This window comes from Bombus flavifrons, chromosome 18 (genome assembly GCF_040668555.2).
Source record: "Bombus flavifrons isolate JBK064 chromosome 18, iyBomFlav1_principal, whole genome shotgun sequence".
Taxonomy (NCBI): Eukaryota; Metazoa; Arthropoda; class Insecta; order Hymenoptera; family Apidae; genus Bombus; species Bombus flavifrons.
Window position 1 is genome coordinate 5,040,848 of NC_138459.1, and position 13,419 is coordinate 5,054,266.

The 13,419-nt window shown below is 29.1% G+C and overlaps 3 protein-coding genes across 4 annotated transcripts; 2 read left to right on the forward strand and 1 right to left on the reverse strand.

Annotated features, from left to right (window-relative positions):
* Nucleotides 1-137: 137 nt before the first annotated feature.
* On the reverse strand, nucleotides 138-2,866 carry CCT8 (chaperonin containing TCP1 subunit 8). The gene is made up of 5 exons (XM_069131093.1): nucleotides 2,708-2,866; nucleotides 1,916-2,218; nucleotides 1,181-1,825; nucleotides 668-1,108; nucleotides 138-569 (listed from the first exon to the last, which is right to left on the reverse strand). Exons 1-5 carry the CDS (start codon nucleotides 2,765-2,767, stop codon nucleotides 384-386), a joined length of 1,635 nt encoding a protein of 544 aa, XP_068987194.1. The 5' UTR covers nucleotides 2,768-2,866; the 3' UTR covers nucleotides 138-383.
* A 181-nt stretch (nucleotides 2,867-3,047) lies between these two features.
* Nucleotides 3,048-4,012, forward strand: Ggamma1 (guanine nucleotide-binding protein subunit gamma-1). 2 transcript variants are annotated; one of them, XM_069131110.1, is made up of 2 exons: nucleotides 3,048-3,203; nucleotides 3,294-4,012. In XM_069131110.1, exon 2 carries the CDS (start codon nucleotides 3,328-3,330, stop codon nucleotides 3,538-3,540), a length of 213 nt encoding a protein of 70 aa, XP_068987211.1. In that variant the 5' UTR covers nucleotides 3,048-3,203; nucleotides 3,294-3,327; the 3' UTR covers nucleotides 3,541-4,012. The 2 variants fall into 2 exon arrangements, with proteins under 2 accessions (XP_068987211.1, XP_068987212.1); XM_069131111.1 differs by having other exon boundaries at nucleotides 3,071-3,203; nucleotides 3,281-4,012.
* A 321-nt stretch (nucleotides 4,013-4,333) lies between these two features.
* Nucleotides 4,334-13,345, forward strand: DNApol-zeta (DNA polymerase zeta catalytic subunit). The gene is made up of 18 exons (XM_069131316.1): nucleotides 4,334-4,595; nucleotides 4,665-4,812; nucleotides 4,898-5,084; nucleotides 5,192-5,285; nucleotides 5,365-5,844; nucleotides 5,914-6,142; nucleotides 6,269-7,525; nucleotides 7,606-7,675; nucleotides 8,967-10,071; nucleotides 10,152-10,302; nucleotides 10,382-10,930; nucleotides 11,012-11,324; nucleotides 11,406-11,724; nucleotides 11,798-12,046; nucleotides 12,137-12,250; nucleotides 12,392-12,810; nucleotides 12,903-13,131; nucleotides 13,208-13,345. Exons 2-18 carry the CDS (start codon nucleotides 4,674-4,676, stop codon nucleotides 13,343-13,345), a joined length of 6,042 nt encoding a protein of 2,013 aa, XP_068987417.1. The 5' UTR covers nucleotides 4,334-4,595; nucleotides 4,665-4,673.
* Nucleotides 13,346-13,419: the final 74 nt, after the last annotated feature.

Genomic DNA, 13,419 nt, shown 5'->3' on the forward strand with positions numbered 1-13,419 from the left:
TATATTTAACTAAATATAATAAATTAAAAAATAATAAATAATATAAAAATATTTAATCCTAATTAATATTCATTTAGCCTTTTATTCATATTACACAATAATTCGAATTTTAAGTGCTATATTCATAACATTTAAAGGAAATTATAAAATACTATTTTATTATAAATCATGTTTTCATTAGAAAAAGCAGCGTAATATTACATACAGATGTATTAACAAGTATGTAGTGTGTAAATAAATAGTCAATATTTTTTTATAAATATTTTTCTTGTTTGACATGAAGTTTAATGAAAAAGCAATGTAATATAACACTATAAGCTAACAACATAAGAATTAATGAATAATTAAATGTTATATGTATGTATATTATGCTTTATGTATTATCACTCGTCATCGTCGCGAATACCACCGCCTGGTACTTTTGGTCCTCCTGCACGTTTTGCCATTATAATCTGATTGACTTTAAGTACAGTACACGCAACGCCAACAGCATATTTTAAACCCCATTGTTTTGTTAAGAACAAATCCAAGATTCCAGCTTCCACTGTATCTATAAGACCTGCTTTTTGCTATAAACAAATTTTTAGTTTTCTTTAATATACACTATTTACATGAAATTATTGAAATTTTACAAAAATTTTAAGCAGATACATAGCAGAATACGTACATCAATGTCAAAACCATAATTCTTTTTGTCTTCCTTATGTGCAGCATAAAGCTTAGATAGAAGTTCAGATGCATGACTTCCACTATTTTCCGCTAAGGTTTTTGGGAAAATTTCCAAAGCTGTTGCAAATTTACGTACTGCGTACTGTTCTAAACCTGGTAAAGTATCTGCGTATGTACTGAGTTGTGCGGCAAGTTCAATTTCTGTAGCACCTGCTCCTGGAACAAATCTCCCATCTCTTGTTATTCCTTTAAATGTATTGACTCCATCATCAATAGCCCGTTCAATATCATCCATATAATTTTCCGTGGATCCCCGAATAAGTATAGTACTAACTCTACTATCTTTGCCATTTATTGCAAACTTTACTACTATAGTGTCTCCAACTTCGTCGATATATACTGAATCTGCATACCCTAATTCTTCTTTCGATGGTGGAATCTTAAAGCAGAAATGATTAGTTAAATCTTTGTGATATGTTTAAAAAATAACCATTACAAGAAAATTATTTACCAATTTTGGAAGTGCAGTAGCACCAACAGTTTTACATAATCTCCTAACATCAAATTTGCTAGGTATACGAACAGCCATTATATTATATTTATTCATGTAGTGTAAAGCCATATCTCCAAACTTTCCTCCTGAAACAATCACAGTAGCTCCACTATCAGCAATTGCTTTTATTTGAGATTCTAATAAGGATTCCTCTCCTCTAGAGAATTTCATCAGTTCATCTGCTGTTTTTATCAATACTGTTCCTTTTGTTTCAGTTTGTATAACGTCTATAGCACAAGTATAGACAGCAATTTTGGTATTATCTTTTCTTGTAACGTCTCCTTCAACTTGCCTCTTAAATACCATTCCCTGTACAACCTCAGAACTAGATATACCACTTCCCAGTATTTTACAAACACGTACATTATCCACATTAAAAGTAGATTTTTTTGGTAAAATAGAAACACAAGCTTGTGCAACAAGAGAAGTAAGAGGTTCTTCATTTCCATATTGCTTACTCATAATAGCTGTCTTAATTCCCAGTTTTATTTGTTTTTCATCTTGATAATCTTTTACTTCATAGCAGACTAATGTTGGTAATATTTGCAAAGCTTTTTCCAAGGAAGCTTCATATCCTTCAACTATTTCAGATGTAGTAATTCCCTAGTATATAAAATGTTTATATCCTTTTAGTATGTTTGTAATTTGTAAAATTAGCAAATAATATCAGCACTTATAATTTTGAAATTTTACCAAACGAAGTAGTTCTTCTGCAGCTTCAAGAAGTGCTCCAGCAAAAATGATTACAAAATTGGTACCATCGCCAACTTCTGCTTCTTGCATTTTTGATGCTAGAACTAACAATTTAGCAGCTGGGTGTTCAACTTCCAATTCATTAATAATTGTTGCAGCATCATTTGTGATAAACAGTTTCTCTATATGATTAATTATCATTTTATTCATGCCATTTGGACCATAAGCAGTCCTTACAGTTTGTGCAAACTGCTTACATGCTGTTATATTTCCATATACTGCTTCTTCCAAACCTGAGAAATACTGATTAAAGAGAAAATGCATATTAGTTATGGTTATGAATACTTAGCTGTACTTTAATATTAACCAAAATAAATTAAAAATAAAAACTTTTGGTTCTATTTGGTCCTTGGTATTGCTTAAAATTATTACTTATAAATTATTAATCACATTTAAAACAAAAAACATTTAGAAGTTCATGTAATGATTCCAAACTTATTCATAAATTTATTATTGAAGTTTACATACAATTATATTAACAATCTATAGGCTATAAACCGGCTGTAAATAATATAAAAAATAAATTTAAAACATCGGAATTTTTTAATTTTTTGAGAATATTACATTTTTAAGCATATTATAGAAATATGTACGTCAAACGAATATAATATGTCTATAAAAGGTAATGTTTGATGAAACATTGTGTCATATTCCAAAGAAGACATCTTCTGAGATAATTTCATATTAGCTTAATAATATACACGTAATTCTTAAAAAGTATTTTATACTTACGCGGGCACCTTCTTTAAGCATTTGGGCCATGCCCGGTGCTTTTGGTACATGCAAAGCCATGATTATTTTTATAAAAATTAGAAGATCCTTATACTTCACGTGCAATTCACAATTAATACCCTAATTTAACTTTCCGCCATAAATGATGAAGAACCCAGATCTTTCCTTCGAGGTTTCTACTATAACGACATCTCTCAGTGCTAATTCTAATTTTATAACTAGACAAATTTTAGATGTTAGATAAATTATTTTTTAAATAAATAGTCACCATTTATTTAAATTTAAAGAAATATTTGTGTAAAAATTGGAATTATATATATCATATGAGTTCTAAAGCTCCTACCAATCCAAATATACATCTTTACGAAAACTAGCCTTAAGGGATAGGCTTAAAGTTGGAAACTGATAAAATTTATTAAGACGTAGGAAAAGTATAATAATTTATTTGAAGTATTACTAAGCGTATCGCACTGACGGAGGTTATTATCAAAAATTGGTAATTTGATTTCATAGCTTTAATACTTTTAAATATTGCTACTAAACAATCGAAGAAAGAAATGTTGTGCATTTTAGTACTTTATTTTAGTATTCCATACAAAATTCTGTTGCCTTCGTCTGTTATGGATATGGTGACCACCAATTTACAACAACAACGGCAAATTACGGAGCAGCTACGTCGTGAAGCTGCTTTAAAACGAATCACAGTTAGCAAAGCTGTTGAAGATATCATGAAATACATTACAGAACACGAGCAAGAAGATTATCTTTTGGTTGGTTTTTCATCACAGAAATCGAATCCCTTTCGTGAAAGAAGTTACTGTACCATTTTTTAAACTTGCATGTTTAAAGTAAAAAGCGAATCATTTCAATTTTTTTCCTCTAAGTATTTGTATTTTGATATGTTTAATTTATTATATAATTAGAATGAAATATCGAGTCTATTTGTATCATCAATATTCAAACATTCATTTAACTACCTTAAGTTGATTAATTTGGGCCATCATTATTATTGTTTCTATGCATATTTTGATATTTATTTCATATAAACGTTAAACTTTAGAATTATGCATTAATAGTTTATATTTGAAGAATTTCTAATATATTTTGCTAATGCTTTATTATAATTCTATTGGCCTATAAATTAGCATGAAATACATACGCACAAAATATTTCTAATATGTATCAATGTTATCTGCATATGCATAAGTATATATGCGATACAAAAGTGAAATGTTATTTTGTACAATGTTGATCTTATGAAATGTAATATCTTTTAAATATGAGAACCTGTTACTCTACAAAGTATATTATAGTCTATTTTTCATTCAGTCTATATAATCAAAGTTGAAATTAAATACTTCAAATGCCTAATGTATGTTTAATGTACTTTTGTACAATTTATTTTGCTAATTACATATGCTTATATAACAATGAACTTGTAAAATTTAAATTGTAATACAAAATAAAAACATGTTATAAAAAATATAAATTTTAATTTTTATTATATTATTATTGTATACCTATTTTAGTGTTATTTAATGAAATTAACAGTTACTTATTTTTTTAGTTAAAAGTATAAAAGTATACCTGATGTTGTGACTTTTGCATCATATTAGCAGAAACATCAGTTATGTGACTATGTAAAAATTAATTGGAATTTCTAAAAACAATATTAACAGTTTAATATATGTATAAAAATGATAGTAAAATAACATTTACAAAACATCTTTACTTCAAGAAACATTGTGAGCATAATAACTTTGAAATTTAATATCAGTGGACGAACAAATATAAGCATAACCTGGAATTCCACATTTCTCACTTTACATGAAGTATTATTATCAATAATTGTGTAAAAAGAAAATTTTTCTAACCTGCAATTCTTCAGGTAAGTACTTAAAAAACGGATTTATTTATTTAAGTAAGTAATATAAAAGATATAATGCTTTATTTATAGATAAGAAATATGTTTTCAATTAATTTGGTAACTTTAGATAGTTATCAGTCAATTCCACTGTTAGGAGTAGATGTAACATTTTCAGACTTTCGAGGAAATGAAATTAGACAAGTCCCAGTTATCAGGATATTTGGATCTACTCCTTCTGGTATATCGTAGTTTATTAATATGTAATATTTACTAATAAATACTTAAATAATAATTATTTATCTTTTATTTTTAATTGTATTAAGGAACAAAAACATGTTTACATATACATGGAGTATTTCCATATATGTACATACCATGTACAATAAATAATAATGTTAATAGTTACATGTACAAATTGGCAGCAGCAATAGATTCTGCAATAAATGTATCTTTGGGATCTGCAATATCTAATACTCAGCATGTTTATAAAATTCAACAAGTTTCTGGAATGTAAGAATATTAAATATATTGCATATTATTAGTACATATATATACATATACATATACATATATATATATATATATATGAATTTGATTACATAAAATCTTTTTTCTAGTCCTTTTTACGGATATCATGAAAAGGAACATTTGTTTTTAAAAATTTACTTTTACAATCCAGCTATGATCAAACGAGCAGCTGATTTATTACAAGTATATAGTATTTGTGCTTGTAATTATCTTTCTATATTTATTAAAGAATGCAGAAATAATAGCAAATATTCTTTTTTAGAATGGAGTAATACTTGGTCAAAGTTTACAACCACATGAAGCACATATACCTTTTATTTTGCAATTTATGATTGATTATAATCTATATGGTATGAGTTTAATAAACTTAAAAGATGTTAAATTTAGACAATGCATACATACAAAATTAGAAGAAAACTCAGAAAATGAGAGTCCATTAAATTTATTTGATTCACAAAAACACCTCCCAGCATTTATTGTTAAACAAAGCACCTGCAAATTAGAAGTAGATGCACAAGCATGTGAAATACTCAATAGACAAGAAATTCAGAATGATTTGGATTTAAATCCTGGTATTGCAGCCATTTGGAATGAAGAAAGACATAGAAGAGAAGCAAAAAATTTAGAGAATGTTGAATCACAATTTTTGTATTCTAATACTAGTAGCAGAATTTATGATTTAACAGAAAATGATATTTATCAAGAAGAAAGATTAAGAAAAAAATTGCAGTCTATATCACAGGTATAGTATTAACTTATTTTTAAAATTTTCACATTGAAAAATATAAGTCTAATTCATTTATACTCTTAGATCAGTGAAGATATAACTTCAAAAACATCAAAAATACACAGTTATCCTTTAGAAGTGGATGATGAAAATAACTCATTTAGTGCTTCATATGTTCCAAATCATTTTAAATCATTAATGCTAAATAAAGAAACTAAAGATGAAACGTTTTTAAATAATAGTTTATTAGAATTTGATAACTTTGAGATAAAAGAAAATTTACCTCAAGATAAAACAATAGAAAATACTATTTGTAAGTAATTATACAATAAGTAGGATTTTTTACTAAACATTTTCTTGTTAAAATTATATATTGAAATTTTTATTTGTAAATATATACACTTGTACGTACATGTACATATATACTTATTTGTTTTAGTGGACTCTGAAGATATGTATTTGGTTGAAATATTGGCTGATTTAAGAGAAGAAAATGAAGAAGAGAAAATTATAGATAACGATAGCATGTTAGGTTCTCAATTTTCTATGTTGAATAATGAAATTAAAGTGGATAATGAAGATGATGAAATTGAAAATTTGAACATTACAAGTTTGGATTTGAGCCTTAGTTCATGGAACTCAGTTATCACTGAAATTGAAAGTAAGATGACAGAAGATAACAAACAAACAAATGATATAACTGAACATAATGCTGAAAGTACTTCTTCAAGAGATGTCCCTCAGTATGATGGCCCAAGCGATTTAGTTTTAAAAAATAAAAAGCAATTAATATGGCAGCTTACTAGAAATAAAATAAAGGAGAGAAAAAAAGCATGTACAAAATTGGATAAATTTGCACTACATTTCAATAGTAATATGATATTAAATGAGTTAAAATTTATAAATATTCCAATAAATCTTAATCTTTTACAAAATCAGTCAATGATTCCGCAAGGAACTATATTTGATATTAAATTATCTAAATATTTTACATTTTATCAGGAACAAACTCGAGAATTTGAAAGTAAACGTAGAAAAACGTCACAAACTACTGAAAAAAAGTTGTCGTATTATAAAGATATAAATATTTATAAATTAGATCACAAAGATTTAGATGTTTATGATATAGATGAGATCGAATATACATTACATAAGTGTAAACATTTAAAAAATTCAATAGATTTTGAAAACAATCCTAATGAATCGTATATCAGGGATAGTGTTTCAAATAAATTAAACATACCTGCACTTGATGGTAATGCTGATAATAGTTCCAGTGATTCTGAGGTAGATCAGGATACTACCATTAACAAGGAAGAAAAGCGCATTTGTGTTTATAAGCCAAATACAAAATTTAAAAGTGACAAGGCTGTGGTTAATATTTCACTGATAAAGCGAAGGATTGAATTGGAAGATTCTAATTTGCAATCTCCTTGTAAGCGACGTAATACCATTGGAAATTATTTACCAAATGAACCATATCCTACCCCAACTAAAGCAAAATTGGTACATAGTCCATGTTCTGTCTCAAAAAAATATTCTTCACTTGATATAAAAATAGTGTCTCCAAAAATAGATAAAAATATTAGAAATAATGAATCTTGTAGTTCAGAATTTAGTTATGATACTTTGAAACGAAATAATCAACATTTATTTCGTGATAAAATAGATAATTTAGCTTTAGAGGAAAATCAAAGTAAGTAGTATATTATTGTTATATATCATTTCAAATACATCAAACTATGTTTTAGATAAATTATTTTATATTTTTTTCAGCATTCTTTACAGATAATGAAACTTCAAATATTAGCAAAACAGGCTCAGTTATTCTTAAACAGAAAGACAGGTAAATGTTACAAATATGACTATATTTTTATTTTACAAGAATGTTTTATTAGGTGAAGTAAAAAGTTCTGAGCGCTTTTTCGCTTTATTTCGACGATGAAATTAACATAGTCAAGATTATTCGATTTAGATTAAATATGCGCCGTTTTGTTCGATTACTTTTGTCCATTTTGAAGGCAATTTCATAATTCCGCGGTTGAAGAAGTCCTCGTCCCTATTGGTAAAAAACTTGACCAGCTCATTTTCACAAGCCTCTCTTGAGGCCAGTTTTGTACCATCAAGAAAATTTTGCAAAAACTTAAAAAGGTGATAATCGCTTGGTGCCAGGTCTGGACTGTACGGCGGATGCGATAGAACCTCCCAGCCAAGCTCTCGGAGCTTCTGACGCGTCGTTAAAGATGTGTGCGGCCTGGCGTTGTCTTGATGGAACACAACACCTTTCGTATTGGCCAATTCTGGCCGCTTCTGGTCGATCGCCTGCTTCAGTCTGGTCAGTTGTTGACAATAGAGGTCCGAATTAAGTGTTTGCCCCGATGGGAGCAGCTCATAATGGATGATTCCCTTCCAATCCCACCAAACACACAATAAAACCTTCTTGGCCGTTAATCCACGCTTGGCGATCGTTTGGGCCGGCCCACCGCGATTGGACCACGATCTTTTTCGGCTGTTGTTCTCGTATGTGACCCATTTTTCATCGCCAGTCACCATCCGCTTCAAAAATGGGTCGATTTCGTTACGTCTCAACAAAGAATCGCAGGCATCAATTCGGTCCAAAAGGTTCTTTTGCGTCAATTCATGTGGCACCCATACGTCGAGCTTCTTCTTGAGACCAGCCTTATGCAAATGGTTCCAAACGGTTTTCTGGCTAATCTTCAGTTCCTGGGCAATGGAATAAGTGCTCACATGCCGGTCCGACTCGACGATTTCCATGATTTTATCCACATTTTCGACGATTGGACTACCAGAGCGTGCCTCATCTTCGACGTCCATATTACCAGAACGGAATCGTTGGAACCACCGCTTTGCTGTTGCATTCGATACTGTACTGGGTCCATAAACAGCACAAATTTTTTTGGCCGCCTGCTCCGCCTTTTCACCTTGGTCGTAGTGGTACTGAAGAATGTATCGAATTTTCTCTTTTTTTATCTCCATTTTCGAACGCTGTAACACACAACTGGCTTCACCGAACACAAAACTGACAAAGAACCTTTTTGATGCGTAATATCACCTTGAAATCGGTGTATACTATGACTCGATGCGATGTGCACATCGTGAGATATGGCTCACTAAAGACATCTAGCGAAAAACGCTCAGAACTTTTTACTTAACCTAGCCGAAAACTTATCTCTAACAAAAGAAATCATAGATAATATACATAAAAGCAATAATTCCATTAGCATTTCCACAGTGAATTCTAAATGTCATGGAAATGCTATAAAACTACACACAAGAGAGAATGAGAAAGTCAATTATGAATATAATTTACCAAGTACATCCAGAGATAATGTCAATTTGTACTTAGACAATACTTCAGACCAAATGTCATTAATACAGAAAAATATAGATGAAGATGAAGATGAAGAAGACGTTTGTAATATGACATATACACAATACCTTAATGGAAAATTAGAATCAGAATCAAATACCCCAAATATCATGGCACTAAAAGATATAAGTAGTATAGAAACTAAGTTGATTACTATTACAAGTAAATTTAATTCACCAAGCAGAGAAAGAATCATAAACTCTATGAAGATGTATGATATTTTAGAATCAAAATTCAATTCATTATTTTTCAGCAACAAAATTGATTTGATAAAATTTAAGCAAAAAAAAAATTTAAGTAATAATGGTATTTACAAAGTAATTCCATTTAAATGTAGTTTAGATAGAGTCACGGGTATTAAACTCTGGCGTCGAGTGCGAATAAATGAGTTTTATCCTTCTGGATCAAGTATAAAATCTTGCAATATAAAGAGAGTTCTTGCAGGGTACAATGCGTTAATAATTCATCCTCTTATTCAGCCACCAACATCGAAAAATGTTAAAACTTGGTTACAAGCTAAAAAGTATTTATCGAAGAAGAACAATAATAATGAAGTAAAAGATAATATTGATGTTCCAAGAGATATAAAAGAAAGCAATATTCTGAACAAAATACTTGCTAATAATCTATATATGAAATCACAATGTTCTGGCAGTTCAGAGCATTCAAGCAAATCTAATAATAGTTTTAATTCTTCTTTACAAAAAATGCTTGAAAATCCATTATTATACAAGAATAATGATACACCACAATATCTAGGTATTTCATATGGACAAATTGAATATACTCTAAAAGGTCATAGTAATAATATTGAAAATGAAAATCGTCAAAATGCCAAAGGCCTAACTGTGGTAATACTATCATATCAAATGCAATTATAAGATAATATCATCATATCAGATGTTATTAAAATTTTGTTTAACTATTGCAGCATCAATATTTGACAATATTAGCAGTAGAAATACACGTTATTACACGTGATAAATTTCTCCCTGATCCAAATCATGATCCAATTGGAGCAATATTCTATGCTATTTATAATGATGTTCCATTATCTTCAAAAATTGAACAAATAGAGCATGGTATATATTAGAATTAGTGTATTTCTTTTTTAATTATTTTTTATAATCATGAATAAAACTAACTATAATACTATTTTAGGTGCTATTCTTGTAAGTTCATTAACCCAAAATACGAAAGTAAAAAATATACATTCAGCTAATACATGTATTACATCATATGTATCAACTGAAGAGGATTTACTAAATAGTCTTATAATATTAGTTAGACATTGTGATCCAGATATTTTAATTGGTTGGGAGGTTGAGTCTCTTTCATGGGGATATATCTTTCATAGAGCTTCTCATATTGGTCTAAAAGATTTTATGTGGCAAATTTCAAGAATTCCAACTGCCCCTCCAATATCTAAAGGACAAGCATCTGATAAAGATAATTTCAGTGATGCAAAAATCTCAGGTCGAATTATCCTTGATGTTTGGAGAATAATGAGACATGAAATAGCATTATTAAATTATACATTTGAGAATGTTATGTATCATGTAATGCGTGAAAGAGTGTCATGTCCTACTTTTCAGATTTTAACTAATTGGTGGAACCATAAAAGTGTAACAATACGATGGAGAGTTATTACTCATTATGTCATACGAATTGTGGGTACATTGAGAATATTAATCCATCTTGATATTATTGGTTTGTATCAATCATTACTGTTTCATTCTATTTTATAATGTAATATTCTGTTTCTTATATAATATCTCAACAATATCTTAGGTCGAACTTGTGAACATGCACGACTTTTCGGAATACAATTTTATGAAGTTTTTTCAAGAGGTTCTCAGTTTCGAGTTGAATCAATGATGTTGAGGCTTGCAAAACCTTTGAATTATATTTCAGTTTCACCCTCTATACAACAAAGAGCCCGAATGCGCGCGCCTGAATCTCTACCACTTATTATGGAACCACAGTCCACATTATACACTGATCCGTTAATTGTCCTGGATTTTCAAAGTTTATATCCAAGCATTATTATTGCTTATAACTATTGCTTCTCTACATGTTTAGGTCGTGTAGAGCACATTGGCCAGTAAGTATAATATCGATATTCCTATATATTTATGATAAAAAGAGTAGTATAAAAATATAATACCATTTTTATTTCTTCTAGTTATGAACCATATGAGTTTGGTGCAACTACATTAAAAATAAAAAAAGATACTGCTAAGAAACTATTTGGAAAAATAAATTTTGCACCCTGTGGTGTAGCTTTTGTAAAACCAGAAATAAGAATGGGAATATTACCGCGTATGCTTACAGAAATTTTAAATACTCGATTAATGGTAAAAAAGTCTATGAAACTTCATGGGAGTGAAAATCACGCATTACAACGTATTCTTCATTCACAACAATTAGGGCTTAAGTTAATTGCAAATGTTACTTATGGTTATACAGCTGCTAATTTTAGTGGCAGAATGCCTTGTATTGAAGTATGTCAGACATATATTACATAATATTTTTATGAATTTTTTGCAAAGTTAATTATAATTATTATTAATTAAGATAGGGGACAGTGTTGTTAGTAAAGGAAGGGAAACATTAGAACGAGCGATTAAAATAGTAGAATCTACACCTAAATGGGGAGCTGAAGTTGTTTATGGTGATACAGATTCGTTATTTATTCTTTTACGTAGAAAATCAAAAGAAGAGGCGTTTTCAATAGGAGCTGAAATTGCTGATACTGTTACTGCAGCTAATCCTCCTCCTGTAAAACTTAAATTTGAGAAAGTTTTGCAACCATCAATATTACAAGTAATAATAAATTATAAGTAATAATAAATAAGTAATAATAAATTAATTAATTAATACGTATAACATTCTACAATATTTTTTCATATTCAGACTAAAAAAAGATACTGTGGTTATATGTATGAGTCTCCAGAACAGAAAGAACCTGAATATTTAGCAAAAGGTATTGAAACTGTTCGTAGAGATGGTTGTCCAGCTGTAACTAAGGTAAGTAAATGAAATAAAATAAGATAAATAAATGAAGAAATGATAATATGAAAATATCAATATTAAATTTTGATTAATTAAATTATTATTTTATTATTAATTATTAAACATTTTACAATTAAATTAAATTTTTAATTTCAGATACTTGAAAAAACATTGAAAATCCTATTTGATACAAAGGATCTCTCTTTAGTAAAACAATATGTTACTAGACAATTTGATAAAATTTTACGTAAAAGAATATCAATTCAAGATTTAACATTTGCAAAGGAATTTCGTGGCTTGAATGGTTACAAAATCAGTGCTTGTGTACCTGCATTGGAGTTAACACGAAGATTGATGCGCAAAGATCCACGGGCGATACCTCGTACTGGTGAAAGAGTACGATATATTATAGTGGCTGGAGCCCCAAATCAGCCACTAATTCAGTGTGTACGAACACCAACAGAAGTAATTTTAGATGAAAGTTTAAGTCCAAATTCGATATACTACATAACAAAAGTTATTATACCACCACTTAATCGGTGTTTAAATTTAGTCAGCGTTGATGCTAATACATGGTACAATGAATATTATATAATATGCTTTTATGCTATGTTTATTTGTAATATTTGTTCTGAAATATTACCTTTTAACTTTCCTCTATCATTAGGTATACAGAAATGATCCATCGCCAAACACCTGATAAAATAGTTAATTTATGTGCGAACAATCAAAAGCTAACTATTCGACAATTTTTTAATACTGTTATATGTGCTGTTTGTGAAAATCAAACGCAAAAAGATATTTGTATGAATTGCATGTCAAAGCCAAGTCAAACAATTACTATTCTACATGAAAAGTTAAGATGGTTAGAACGTACTCATCACGAACTTACTATGGTACATATAATTTTTATATTTTATTTTTTTGTATAGATATAAAGGGCATTGATATAAAAATGTTTATTTTTTTTAGATATGTCAGTCTTGTACTGGCTACTTGGATGACCCGAAATGTGAATCTTTAGATTGCCCGGTTTTATATCGATTGATGCAAGCTCGAAGAGATCTCGTTCAAATACCTTATTTAAATAATATTATTCGCAATTTGTAATGGTATTTTCTATACAGAAGAAAAATCATGAAATAGTGATTTTTATCCAATACATTATATCTTCATATTTTTAT